Here is a 14,940-nt window from a genome sequence, read left to right on the forward strand (position 1 = left end):
TTTAAAAAGTTTTTATATATATATATATATATATATTTTTTTTTTAGTCATATTTTTTTTGCCATTCTTCACAACTACATCCCATAAATCTTCTAAGAGTTCAAATTCAGAGAACATTATCCTCATGTGTTTAACAGCACAACAGGAATAATATTCTTCATACTGATGTGACCCTCATCACAACCTCACCAGAACTACTTTCTTCTAAGGAATCTTCTTGAGGTCTCATCCTATTAAACTGATGTAATAGTACATAGCCACACTGAATTCTTGGTGAGCTTAACTGTGTTGGATGAACTAAATTACTGGATCTTAAAGCAGACAGTGGCTACCATAATGCCCTACTTGATGACATACCATGAATACTCTCCTCTATATCTGTAGCTTTGTCATAATTTAGTACAGCCCAATGCAGTTAACAGCTCGCCACCATTTAAATACTTTGAAAACTGCTGCTCCTTCATGTATAATTAGATCCATGAAACCATACATTCAATAGCATATTTGAAAAAGAATGCCTTTTCTTTGCTGTACTGCATAGGGGCTGAATGCTGACCACAGATGCCAAGACACACTTGGTATTAGAAACAAGTATCCTAGGATAACAGCAATCATCTGAACTTTCTCAACAAGGGTTACAGTAATGCTTTGCCACTGACAAGGTTTTTTGATTTTAATTGCTATAACATGATATCTATAACAGCAAAGTTCGCAGGTCCATGACCCTCTTTCACTGATCCACTTTAAAAGACATAGTTGATGTGTGTAGCCATCACACCGGCAAGGATTGAGTAATTCACAACCTATTATTTTAACATGGTGAGCTGTTTCTTCAGCAGCAATAATACTGGGTGCATTTTTTTGCTCCAACGTCTTACTATATAACACCATCTAACCCTTCTGCTGCTCTGCAGTACTGACTGTCTGCATGTGCATTTCCAGGAACCACTTTCAATGCCTTGACCTCTGAACTACTGTTTTGGGTCAGCTTTGACTGTTGTCTGCAAAGCTTTACCTCTCACAACTACATAGTAACATAGTAATACAATAGATGACAGCAAATAAAGACTTTTGTATGGTCCATCCAGTCAGCCCAACAAGGTAAAACCATAAGGTATGGTTGAGATACTATATATGCATACTTGACCTTGATTTGTGCTTGCCATTTTCTAGGCACAGATAGAAGTCTACTCAACACTGGCATATCTGTTCAGCTACAGTTGGGGCACAGACTGTAGAAGCGATCCAGTCGGTAATACTGACTGACTTTTGTGCATCTAAGCCATAAATCTAAAATGCTGCCAAATTAATACCAGTAATACCAGTAATACACAGCATCGGACAGGAGGAGCAGCAAGGATAGCTAAGGGAGAGGAAGAGGAGCAGGAGAAAGCTGTTTAAACACAGTTAAAAGTAAAGAAAAGAGCAGAGGAGGAAGAGCAGGAGGCTAGGGGCAGGGCGAGAGTAAGCTCCGCCCACCCCCACCGCGTCGGAAGAGTCAGCGTCCGAACTACCCTACAAAAGGGGAGGAGTCAAAGACACACGCGGTGCACAGCATCGGACAGGAGGAGCAGCAAGGATAGCTAAGGGAGAGGAAGAGGAGCAGGAGAAAGCTGTTTAAACACAGTTAAAAGTAAAGAAAAGAGCAGAGGAGGAAGAGCAGGAGGCTAGGGGCAGGGCGGGAGTAAGCTCCGCCCACCCCCACCGCGTCGGAAGAGTCAGCGTCCGAACTACCCTACAAAAGGGGAGGAGCTAACGGCGCGTGGCCGTTCGGCGCGCGGCAAAGGCGGGCGGCAAAGGCGCTCGCCTTAGCGAGAGCGCCTTTGCGAAGGGCCTCAAGAAGGGCCAAGTCACTACACCCAGGAGCACAGGGAAGGACTGAAAGGTAAGGAAGCGGCAAGTACAGAAACACAGAAGGTAAGGAAGAAGCAAGCGCAGAAAGAACCAGCACACACAAGAAGCAGTAAAGTAAGGAAGAGCAAAGACAGCACACATAAGAAGGCAGCAAGGCAAGAAGCAGGCACAGAAGAAATAAACACACAAGCAAAAGCAAGGAAAGGTAGAGCGTAGGCAGCGCACACAAGAAGAAGGTAGCAAGGCAAGAAACAGGCACAGAAAGAGCACATAATCTTAACTGTTATCTTAAAAGTAGGAACGACGATGGAAGCAGAGGGAAACCAGAAGATGAGCTTTCCAGTGTTCTGCACAGACTGTCATATGTATGACTACCTCCCCTCGGGGAGACAGTCTTATGTATGCAGTCGGTGTCAGGAGCTGAAAAGCTTGAAGAAAGAAGTCAAGCGACTTGAGGACAAGATACTGGAGCTAGAAGGACTTTACACCACAGAGGACCCTATCAAGGCATTTGAAGACTTCAGGAGTGAGAGACACATTGAGAAGGAAGTCAGGGAGCTCGAGGAATTCATTGAGGAAGCATACAGGAGGAGGGTGGCAGAGAACGAACTCCAGATGAAGGATGAAGTTACACCAATATGGAAGGGGGAGCAAGAAGCAGATGACCTCAAAGAAGACAGCCACGGAGGAATACCACAAGAGGGGGAGAAATTGGCTAGTCGATGCCCAGAAGAGAGAGAGAAGCACACTGAGGACATTGACCTGAGACCGAAGCGAAAACTGAAGAAGGGAAAGTCAGCGATCCTAGTGGGAGACTCGATCCTGAGGCATGTGGACAGCCACATAGCAGGAGGGAGAGAGGATCGACTGGTGACCTGCCTCCCAGGAGCGAGAACCAAGGACATCGTGGACAAAATTGGGATGATCCTGGATGGAGCAGAGACGGAAGAGACCACAGTAATGATCCACATCGGGACGAATGATGTCAGCAGGAGAGACTACAGAAGAGGCACGCTGATAGAACAGTTCAAGATTCTGGGAAGGAAGCTGAAGATGAGGACCCAGAAGATAGCATTCTCAGAGATCCTACCGGTACCGAGGGCAGATGTGAAAAGGCAGGAGGAACTACAATCAATAAATGCGTGGATGAGGAAATGGTGTGAGGAAGAAGGTTTCCACTTCGTGAGGAACTGGACAACGTTCTGGGGCAAGAACAAGCTCTACAGGAGAGATGGACTGCACCTGAGCACAGCGGGAACAAGACTTCTAGCAAGCAACGTCATGAGAGGAATAGAACAGGCTTTAAACTAAAAGGAAGGGGAAAGCCGACAGTCGACCTAGAGTCGACGATTCGGAAGAAGGTATCCCATGAAGATACTAAGGGGAAAAAAGGCTGGGAAGAAGCAAGGGATAAATTACAGGAGTCGACTAACCCAGAAGAGGAGGTTAGAAAGAGTGCAGCAAAAGAGAAGACACCAAGGATCGAAGCACAGGGAAAGGTAGTGAAGACAAGAAAATGCCAGGACCTAAATTGCATATATACTAATGCAAGGAGCCTAAGCAACAAAATGGGGGAACTAGAGGCTTTGGCCAATGCAGAGGACATAGACATCATTGGAATCTCTGAAACATGGTGGAATGAGGAAAGCAAATGGGATACAGCACTGCCGGGGTACAAGCTCTACAAGCTCTATCGCCAGGACAGGTCAGGACAGAAAGGAGGTGGAATAGCCCTATACATAAAAGAAAGCATACAATCGACAAGAATGGACACAGTGGAGATGACCAACAAGCTGGAATCGCTATGGATTAAAATACCGGATAGGAAAGGACATGAAATAAAGATGGGCCTATACTATCGTCCACCCGGGCAAACCGGAGATATCGACAGAGAAATGGAAACCGAGATGAAGCGAGAATGCAAAAGTGGTTACACAGTTATTATGGGAGACTTCAACTACCCCGGGATAGACTGGAAACTTGGAAGCTCCAGATGCGCTAGAGAGACAGAATTTCTGGAGGCTACACAAGATTGTTTCATGGAGCAGCTTGTTAGAGAACCGACGAGAGGAAATGCCACTCTGGATCTAATCCTAAATGGGTTAATGGGCCCTGCAAAGGAAGTGGAAGTAGTGGGACCGTTGGGAAACAGCGATCATAATATGATCAAGTTCAAAGTTGAAGTAGGAATACCGAAAGGAAAGAGAACCATAGCAACAACTTTCAACTTCAGGAAAGGAAACTATGAAGCAATGAGGGAAATGGTAAGGAAGAAACTTAGGAACACTTCCAAGAAATGGCAAAAGGTAGAACATGCCTGGCTTTTTTTCAGGGACACGGTGAGTGAGGCGCAAAATTTGTACATACCCAGATTCAGAAAGGGGAACAAAAAGAGTCGAACAAAAGACCCGGTATGGCTGACTAAAATAGTGAAGGAAGCGATAGGCAATAAGAAAAATTCATTCAGGAAATGGAAAAAGGACAAAACTGAGGGGAACTGGATGGAGCACAGGAAGTATCAAAAAGAATGTCACCGAGTGGTTCGAAAAGCCAAAAGAGAGTATGAAGAGAAGCTAGCCAGGGAGGCACGAAATTTCAAACCATTCTTCAGATATGTTAAAGGGAAACAGCCAGCTAGGGAGGAGGTGGGACCGCTGGATGATGGAGACAGGAAGGGGGTAGTGAAGGAGGAGAAAGAAGTCGCAGAAAGACTTAACATGTTCTTTTCGTCTGTATTTACGAACGAAGACACAACCAACTTACCGGAACCTGAGCAATTCTTCAATGGAAATGAAGCAGAAAAATTAACATCCATGGAAGTGAGCCTTGAAGATGTGCGCAGGCAGATAGAAAAACTAAAAACTGACAAATCCCCGGGTCCAGACGGAATCCATCCAAGGGTTCTGAAGGAATTAAAGGAGGAGATAGCAGAACTACTGCAGCAAGTTTGCAACCTATCCCTGAAAACAGGTGTGATACCAGAGGATTGGAAGATAGCCAACGTCACGCCCATCTTCAAAAAGGGATCAAGAGGTGACCCGGGAAACTACAGACCTGTGAGTCTGACCTCGGTTCCGGGGAAAATGGCAGAAGCGCTGATAAAAGAAAACATCGATGAACATTTGGAAAGAAATGAACTTCTGATACCAAGCCAACATGGTTTCTGCAGGGGGAGATCGTGCTTAACTAACTTATTGCACTTCTTCGAAGGAATCAACAAACGGACGGATAAAGGAGACCCCATAGACATCGTATACCTAGATTTCCAAAAAGCCTTTGACAAGGTGCCTCACGAGCGTCTACTCCGGAAACTGAAGAACCATGGGGTGGACGGAGATGTGCATAGATGGATCAGAAACTGGTTGGCGGGTAGGAAACAGAGGGTAGGGGTGAAGGGCCACTACTCGGACTGGAAGAGGGTCACAAGTGGTGTTCCGCAGGGCTCGGTGCTCGGGCCACTACTATTTAATATATTCATAAATGATCTAGAAATAGGGACGACGTGTGAGATAATAAAATTTGCAGACGACACCAAACTATTCAGTGGAGCTCGGACTAAAGAGGACTGCGAAGAATTACAAAGGGACCTGAATAAACTAGGGGAATGGGCGACGAGATGGCAGATGAAGTTCAACGTTGAGAAATGTAAAGTACTGCATGTGGGAAGCAGAAACCTGAGGTACAACTATACGATGGGAGGGATGTTATTGAATGAGAGTACCCAGGAAAGGGACTTAGGGGTAATGGTGGACATGACAATGAAGCCGACGGCACAGTGCGCAGCGGCCGCTAAGAGAGCGAATAGAATGCTGGGTATAATCAAGAAGGGTATTACAACCAGGACGAGAGAAGTTATTCTGCCGTTGTATCGGGCGATGGTGCGCCCGCATCTGGAATACTGCGTCCAATATTGGTCGCCGTACCTTAAGAAGGATATGGCGATACTCGAGAGGGTTCAGAGGAGAGCGACACGTCTGATAAAAGGGATGGAAAACCTTCCATATGCTGAGAGATTGGAGAAACTGGGTCTCTTTTCCCTGGAGAAGAGGAGACTTAGAGGGGATATGATAGAGACTTATAAGATCATGAAGGGCATAGAGAGAGTAGAGAGGGACAGATTCTTCACACTTTCAAAAAATAAAAGAACAAGAGGGCATCTGGAAAAGTTGAAAGGGGACAGATTCAAAACAAATGCTAGGAAGTTCTTCTTTACCCAACGTGTGGTGGACACCTGGAATGCGCTTCCAGAGAATGTAATAGGGCAGAGTACGGTACTGGGATTTAAGAAAGGATTGGACGGTTTCCTGCTGGAAAAGAGGATAGAGGGGTATAAATAGAGGATTTCTGCACAGGTCCTGGACCTGTTGGGCCGCCGCGTGAGCGGACTGCTGGGCATGATGGACCTCAGGTCTGACCCAGCAGAGGCATTTCTTATGTTCTTATGTTCTTAATTGATTGTTATCACCTAATTAGGTAATTAATTTAGGTATGGATCTAGGATGCACACCCAGCTTTGGGTCACTTATACAAAATTTGGAATTGGAAGTTTAGATTGTTCCAACTGACAAATTGCCAGAACCAGATGGTATTTGCTCCAGAGCCCTGAACAGGCACAAACATAAAATTGCTTACCTGTACATGAAAAAGGACATAGTACTACTCTAAAGGGTCCAGAGAAGAGCGACAAAAATGGTTAAGGGACTGAAGGAGTTGCCGTACAATGAGAGGCTAGAGAAACTGGGCCTCTTCTTCCTTGAAAAGAAGAGACAGAGGGGACATGAGCGAAATATTCAAGATAACGAAAGGACTAGACTTAGTATAGAAAGAGAGATTGTTCACCCTCTCCAAGGTGAAGAGAACGAGAGGGTAGTCGCTAAAGTTAAAAGGGGATAGATTCAGTACAAACATAAGGCCCTTATCTGCCGTCTGTTTCTATGTTTCTTCACCCAGAGAGTAGTAGAAATCTGGAACACTCTGCCAGAGGCTGTTATAGGGGAAAGCACCCTTCAGGATTCAAGAAAAGGTTAGATAAGTTCCTGTTGGACCAGAACATATGCAGGTAAAGCTAGACTCAAATAGGGCATTGGTCTTTGACCTAAGGGCTGTCGCATGAGTGGACTGCTGGGCACGATGGACCAGCAGTGGCAAATCTTATATTCTATCCATACTGGCTTTGCTTCTAATATGATGTTGTCATCTAATCACTGATAAGCTTGTTTGGTTCCATGCCTTCCACACAGGATTTCTTAATTGCTTCTATGATGCTAACTCAGCAGCCTTCTCTAGAACTCTAGCCATAGTTGTTGGCTGCATGGCTCCAGCAGCTTCTCCTGATTTGTTTTCTTTCATTTTCATTCTGGTTCTTGATGGTACTTCCATCAGTGGCATTTTGTGTCTGTTCTGCTGCAGCTTTCTTAAGGAGCATGCTTCCTTTGGTCACGTATTTGGTGTCTTTCCAGTCTTCCAGTTTGTGCAGATGTCCTCTTTTTGGAGGTGTCTGAGCCTTTGTAATTTAGCATGGCTCCTCATTGAGTCATGAGCCTTCACCTTTTAATGTCTGTGGTGTACATGAGCTAGATCATTTTGGTTATTCTGGGCCTGTTGTCCTTTTTCTGTTTTCCCTGTATCTCCTCACTTCCTCCATTGGTTTGTGCCTTCTGGATGTATAACATATTCAATGGCATTAATTCCTGCTCTAATCATTAGCCATCTTCATTGTTCTAGATCACAGGTGTCAAAGTCGGTCCTCGAGGGCCAGAATCCAGTCGGGTTTTCAGGATTTCCCCAATGAATCTGCATGAGATCTATTTGCATGCACTGCTTTCAATGCATATTCATTGGGGAAATCCAGAAAACCTGACTGGATTCCGGCCCTCGAGGAGGGACTTTGACACCCCTGTTCTAGATCAATGGTCTTCGCTAATTGAGTGAGGGCTGAAGGAGGGCTGACATATCTTCCTATTTTGAGCAATAATGCCAATATTGCTTCTTGGCATTCATTCCTACCAGAACACCTGGCCTTGGTCACACAGTGTATAACACAGATGAACCCTATGCAAATATAGGACCACAAACAAAGTCCTAATATACGCAAATGAAGCTCTAAGATTCCAGACTCTGCATGCAGTACACCAGAGAAATAGAAAAAAAATGCATTTCTTCCTTAATAGTGCAAAATATAGACAACACATGTAAATTCTCAAAATTGACATATTTCAATCACTAAATTAGAAATATAAAATCACCAAAGGTATGAAAAATGATTTTATTTTCAATCATCTTTCCCCAGTCTCTGGTTGGACTTCTGTCTGTGCTCTTAACTCTGTTTCCTGGGCCACCTTATTCAGTTGCTGGTTTTCTCTCCTTCACTTTCTGTGCTTCATCCATCTCTGGCATTAACATTTAACATTCTTCCATTTTTCTGTTTCCTTCTCAATCTGTCTACTTTTCCATGTCTTCTCCTCTCCATCCATGTGCACCATCTCCTCCCCCTCTCTGCCCTTTCCCTCCTATTTTCCCATTCTCTGGTATCTCTCCCCTCTTTTCTTTCCCTCCTCCTTCCCTTGATCTGCTATCTCCTTTCCTGGCAGTCTGGCATATCTCTCTCCCCTCCTTCCTTTCCATCCCTGCTCTGTATCTCTCTCTCTCTCTCCTTCCATTCCCTTCCCCTCCTGTGATCTAGCATTGCTGTCCTCCTCTTACCTTTCCCTTCCCCTCTTTTTCTTTTCCCTACAGAGGTCTGGCATCTTACCCTTTCCTCCCCATCTCCTCAATCCACCATCTCAGTACTACTCTCCTACCAACCCCCATCCCCGGCAGAATCTGGCACTTTTTTTTACCCTTTTTGTTTTCAATGCTGCACTCTTCAGGCTGGGAGCAGCATAAGTGAAGTAAACACACTGCTTTCAGCTTCCCCGGAAGCTTTCCCTTTGCTACTACTTCCTACTGTGGGGACAGGAATCTATAGCTAAGGGAAAGCTTCCGGTGCTGCCAAAGGCAGCATGTTTAATTCACTCACACTGCCCACGGCCTGAAGAGTGCAGCCTGGAAACCAAAAAGAGTAAAAAGTACTGGATCCTGATGGTGGAGAGTAAGGATGATATTTTGCAAAGGCTCTGCAGGCCGCCTCAGAAATCTCAAAGGGTCGCCATTTGTTTGCGGGCCTTGTAGTGAAGACCACTGTTTATCTTTTGTGCTTCTATAGAGTAGTTTTACTCTTAGATAGTTACCTTTGGAACTCCCATTTGCTGATGCTGCAGTTCACTTCTCTGTTTTTTTTTTCTTTGTCCCGCCCTAATTGCGGCACTGCTTTGCTATATCCCATTCATTCGGAACTGGTCTGTCATAGATTTAATGGAAGGGAAAATTTATGTTTCTTACCAGACCAGTCCAGAAGCTCTCCCTCTCTGTTTTCATTAAGTGTTTTCTTCTTACAGGTAATAAATAGTTTCTGCTTTTCATTTCCTTTACATGGATGCCTCATATCTCCTGACTCGATTAAATACCTGTATGTTAGTTGAGTATGAGTCATTCTGTGTTATCAGTAAAACCTTGGTGACATATTGGCTTTAATTATAATTGTTATGAGCACCATTGCTTGGCTATTTGAAATACTGAATATTCCAGGCTGCACAATACCCTTAAAGGACAAAGCTCTTGGCACTATTTATTTTTCTCTGTCTCCATCCACTGATAGATGGACATAACCCATTCATTCTGGACTGGTCTGGCATGACTAAAGGAAAGAAAATTATCAGGTAAAAAACATAATTTCCCTTTTTCCCAACATTGAAAGAATACCTTCTGGACTATATGAGCAACTGGTTGAAGAGACAAGATGGGCAAGTTTTTGAAAACTATCGCAAAGGAACTTCATGTCATTGGCAGAAATGTGTCGACTATATAGAGAAGTAAATACATAATACATAAAGAACAAGTTTGATGCATTTATTTTTGTTTACAATATCTTTATTTAAACAAAAGTTATGGAAGTGGAGTCATTACTTTTTATTTAACCCTTATATATCACAAATCCTGCAGAAATGGTGCCTAAATAGAAGGTGTGAACACAAGGCTGCTTGAGAGCAGGTATACATGCGAGTACAATATGCATGATTGTATTATGACTGTACCCCAGAATATACCTACATAGAACGTACATACAACTGTATTTGATCTTATCACATCGCCTTTTGTGCATAGGATAAGTTTGATAGTCTTCTCATTATATGCAATTTCATTAATCTTTTTAACATACAATTTCAGCAGTTTTTAGGATTTTCAGAAAGGTGCAGTATTCTTCAATAGCTTTTTTTTGACGATCTGCTAGATCGTCATTCAATCCTGCTTGTGCATTTTTTAGAACTAATTTTTCAACCTTTTTGACTTTCTGAAAATCCTAAAAACTGCTGAAATTGTATGTTAAAAAGATTAATGAAATTGCATATAATGAGAAGACTATCAAACTTATCCTATGTATGTGATAAGATCAAATGCAGTTGTATGTTTGTTCTATGTAGGTATATTCTGGGGTACAGTCATTAATCTTGCAACATACAATTTCAGCAGTTTTTAGGATTTTCAGAAAGGTGCAGTATTCTTCAATAGCTTTTTTTTGAAGATCTGCTAGATCGTCATTCTATATATATATATATATATATGTATATATGTATATATGTATATATATGTATATATGTATATGTATATATGTATATATGTATATATATATATATATATATATATATATATATATATATATATATATATATGTATATATAGTAAAAAAGGTTGAAAAATTAGTTCTAAAAAATGCACAAGCAAATAAATATATATTTTTTTCACTTTTAAGTCCCCAGCCAACGAAATTGAAGCTGATTTCAAAAGTTAAAAAAGATAAGTAATTCAGCTTTAACTTTAAATATTTTAAAAGTAAAAATAATATATATATATATATATATATATAAATTATAAAAAATGCACAAGCAGAAGGATTGAATGATGATCTAGCAGATCTTAAAAAAAAAAGCTATTGAAGAATACTGCACCTTTCTGAAAATCCTAAAAACTGCTGAAATTGTATGTTGCAAGATTAATGAAATTGTATATAATGAGAAGACTATCTTGATATTTATTGCAATCTAAATGTGTGGATGCTGAGGTCTGTGACTTACTAGGATAAGTTTGAAGCATTAGATGTACAAAAATGACTTTTAAATTATCCCCTTTATGAACATAGCCTTGTATCTTAGCTTTTATCTGCTAATAACAGGGGCCTTTTACTAAGGCGCGCTAGCCAATTTAGCACGCCATAAATGCTAAAGAATCCATAGAATATAATGGGCGTGTTAGCATTTAGCGCGCACTATATCGGCTAGTGCGTCTTAGTAAGAGGATCCCAATGTGAGAATACTGTGTACAAGTTTCAGAACCAGAGAGTTGGAGGAACAATTTATTTTGATTGTAGACTTAAAAGGGAACCTTTTTTTTTTCCCCCCTCTCTTTCTCTGCAGCATATAATTAAAAGCAATGATTGACTCAGTTCAAATAAGACGACGGGGTGCCTTGGACTTTGCTTCTCATTATGAGTACCTCTGCATCCTTCAAGATACAATCCCATTACAAGCTGTAAATGCCAACCTGGATCAGGGCATTCTTGATGTAAATGCAGATCGCTTGAAATTGGTCGATTGGGCACCTCTGTTGAATACTCTCAAGATAAACAAGAATTTAACATCTGTTATAATAAGAAGTTCTTTCCAACTAACTCGGAGAGAGACAGGTTTGTGCTGAATTTGGTAAAGGTGATTAGATTACCTGTAAAGAATTTGACTTTTTAAAAAAATGTTGGCATCTGCTTTTTTGCTTAGTAGTTACAGTCGTGTTCTGAATATGACAGACAGAAACTTGCATAACTTTTATAGTGTAAAAGAGACTTTAAATGCAGTTTTCCATTTGTTTGTGGCCCACATTCTTAGAAACAAAGAGGAGGAAATAGTTTTCTCATGAAGACCATTCTAGTGTTTAGTTGTGGTAATTTTATAACAGGTCTGTAAAAATTCTTACTAAAGAACCACATTTTCTATAGTCTCCAGTAGTGCACAAGTACTCTCACACAAACTTACACCTAGCAAGGTAGGTGTAAATGTGAGCTACTTTTTGTGTACATGTGTTACTCCTGGTGGAATTCTGTGTAACTGCGCAGTGCAGAAATTCAGTACATACTAGCTAGCTAGCTAGCTATTTATTTTGTGTTGGTTTTTTTTTTTTTAAATTCATTTTTTTTAAAATTCATTTACTCTCCTTTTTACAAAACTGTAGCGGTTTTTAGTGCCAGCTGAAGTGGTCTAAGCTCTGACGCTCATAGGAATTCTAAGAGCATTGGAGCTGTTAAGGCTGCGACCAGCACTAAAAATGCTAGTGCGGTTTTGTAAAAGTGGGGTTATTTGTTCATTCAGTTTTCTATACCATTCTCCCAGGGGAACTCAAAATAGTTTACGAGGGTAAAGGCAAAATACACTTAACAGCTTTAATTGAAGTAATTGTGAGCTATTGAACGTATCACTTTTCCACATAGTCCCCATGCAAGATGACACATTTATTGCAGATGATATTCAACTCGTTCATCCCATAATTCTGCGCAAATTCAGGAAATCAACCATAAACTTAATCTCATTAGCAACTGGTTATCTCAAAAATTTACTCACCCTTAATATCGCTAAAACAAAGGCTATGCTCTTTCCAACTAAAGAAAATGAAACATTGAAATCTCAATTATGCATCTCTTCTACTCCAATCCAACAGGTACCAACTATTAAACTTTTAGGTGTCATTCTTAACAATTCACTCTCTTTTAAAGCTCAAATTGGCTCCGTAGAGCAAAAATGTTTCTTCAAACTAAGGATGATCCACTCTATTTCAACCCTTCTAGACCCAAAAGCTCTCAATATTCTAATTCATTCTTTGATCATTTCCAGCTTAGACTATTGCATCTCCCTCTATCAGGGAATCACCCCAAAACAGATCAGGAGACTACAGATTCAAAATACTGCTATTAAAATCATCTTCAAGGCTAAAAAATTTGACCATGTTTCTCCTGTTCTTAAAAAAGCCCATTGGTTACCCATCACTTACAGTATTTCATTCAAAACTCTCTTACTAGCATTCAAAGTTCAACTCGATCACTCCCCCATATTCATGGACAGGCTTTTAATCTGTTATGAATCCTCAAGGCCACTGAGATGTTCTAAGCCAGTGGTTCCCAACCCTGTCCTGGAGGACCACCAGGCCAATCGGGTTTTCAGGATAGCCCTAATGAATATGCATGGAGCAGGTTTGCATGCCTGGCACCTCCATTATATGCAGATCTCTCTCATGCATATTCATTAGGGCTATCCTGAAAACCCGACTGGCCTGGTGGTCCTCCAGGACAGGGTTGGGAATCACTATTCTAAGCAAACATCTCCAGAGTATTCCCTCAATCACATAACATAATATTGTGCTTGTTGACCATGTAACCATTAGTTCAACGCAGTTTACAAAAAGTTACTAATGAAAATCATAATAAATGGGATGGAGAAAGTTAGTTGGTCAAGTATTTATCAAATAGGTTTTCAGTTGAGATCTAAAGTCTTTATAAGAATGAGCTGCAAGCAACAAAGCTCGAAACTCCTTATCATGAAGGGGCTGCCTGGGATGTCAAAGTGTGATTGAGAAATTTTATACTTTTACAACCCTGGATTGAAGGAGGATTAAACAAAGAGTGGGTTCTTCTACTGTATCTGTATGATGCCAAGGAAAATCTGTTAACCAAGTAATGAAGGGCTGTGGCGTAAAGAACCATGTAACAAAAACAGCCCAACTTGAACAACACACGAGCCTCCACAGGCAGCCAGTGCAACTCACAGTAAAAAGGCGTGATGTGATCATATTTCTTTAAGCCATAGGTCATTTTGACTGCTGTGTTCTGTACTAATATACTATACAAAATACTATACTAATATACTATACAAAATACAGCCCTAAGACTCATCTACATCACAGAAGCATACCATGACTCTCACTGGCTCCCAAAACAAGCAAGAGTACACTTCAAATTCTACTGTATACTATTCAAAGCTATTAACGGAGATAGCCCAACCTACTGGAATAACCGACTATCTCAATACTTCTCATCCAGGCACAGGAAAACCCACTCACTTTTCACACACCCACCATCCAAAAAAGTCAAACGAAAAAAAATATATGGCAACCTAATAGCCACCAAAGCAGCTAAACTGTACAGGCAAATCACCATTCTGTTGTCATCGACCACAGACTACAAAACCTTCAAGAAAGATACTAAAACCCTACTCTTCAAAAAATACATAAAACCTATCTAATACGACTAGTTCCTACCTAAACCCCCCTACCCACTCTACACCCTTAATATACTCTAATATGCTTCTAACTACCCAACTAATGCTAAAACGCCTCTATTTACCCAACATTTACCACCTTAAGATCTCGATAACTCTTTGGTAATTCTTATTACCCAACATTTATCACCTTAAGATGTAGACAACTCTTAGGTAATTCTTATGTAACTCTTATGACATCTCTTATGCTATTCCTGTAAACTTTTATGTAATCTCTGAAAACTTTTATGTAATCTGCCTTGAACCGCAAGGTATTGGCGGAATAGAAATCACTAATGTAATGTAATGTAATACAAGTGTTGCCAGTTCTCTCTTAGTAATTTTCAGATAAATGATATTACAATAATCAAGAAGACTTAGTAAAAATGATTGAGCTAATAGTCTAAAAGCAGCAAATTCAAAATAAGATCTAATAGTTCGTAGTTTCCAAAGAGTAAAATAGCATTTATGCACTACAGCATCTATCTGGGTTTTCATAGTGAGGTGCTGGTCTAAAATAACTCCTAGTATTTTAATTGTTGAATGTATTGTATACGAAATTGAATTTATGTTAATGGATGATTCGAAAGGAACTTTGCTGGAGGACGCCACAAAAAACTTAGTTTTCTCTGACTTTAATTTAAGCTTAAATTGTTGCATCCAGACATTCATCTGTTGCATTACGGCTTGAATT

The 14,940-nt window shown here is 41.0% G+C and overlaps 1 protein-coding gene and 1 pseudogene across 5 annotated transcripts in view; one reads left to right on the plus strand and one right to left on the minus strand.

Moving 5' to 3' along the window:
• Positions 1-14,940, plus strand: part of CEP78 (centrosomal protein 78) — a 160,466-nt gene that overhangs the window by 15,876 nt on the left and 129,650 nt on the right. For 4 of the 5 annotated variants that reach the window (XM_033927115.1, XM_033927098.1, XM_033927124.1 and 1 more), the window contains exon 2: positions 11,364-11,632. In XM_033927115.1, the coding sequence (XP_033783006.1) occupies positions 11,380-11,632 (253 nt within the window). In that variant the 5' untranslated portion in view covers positions 11,364-11,379. Of the gene's footprint in view, positions 1-11,363; positions 11,633-14,940 lie in introns of those variants that run through there. The other variant, XM_033927134.1, reaches the window with a different exon arrangement.
• On the minus strand, positions 158-891 carry LOC117368964 (annotated as a pseudogene).

The sequence above is a fragment of the Geotrypetes seraphini genome, chromosome 1 (genome assembly GCF_902459505.1).
Source record: "Geotrypetes seraphini chromosome 1, aGeoSer1.1, whole genome shotgun sequence".
Classification (NCBI taxonomy): domain Eukaryota; kingdom Metazoa; phylum Chordata; class Amphibia; order Gymnophiona; family Dermophiidae; genus Geotrypetes; species Geotrypetes seraphini.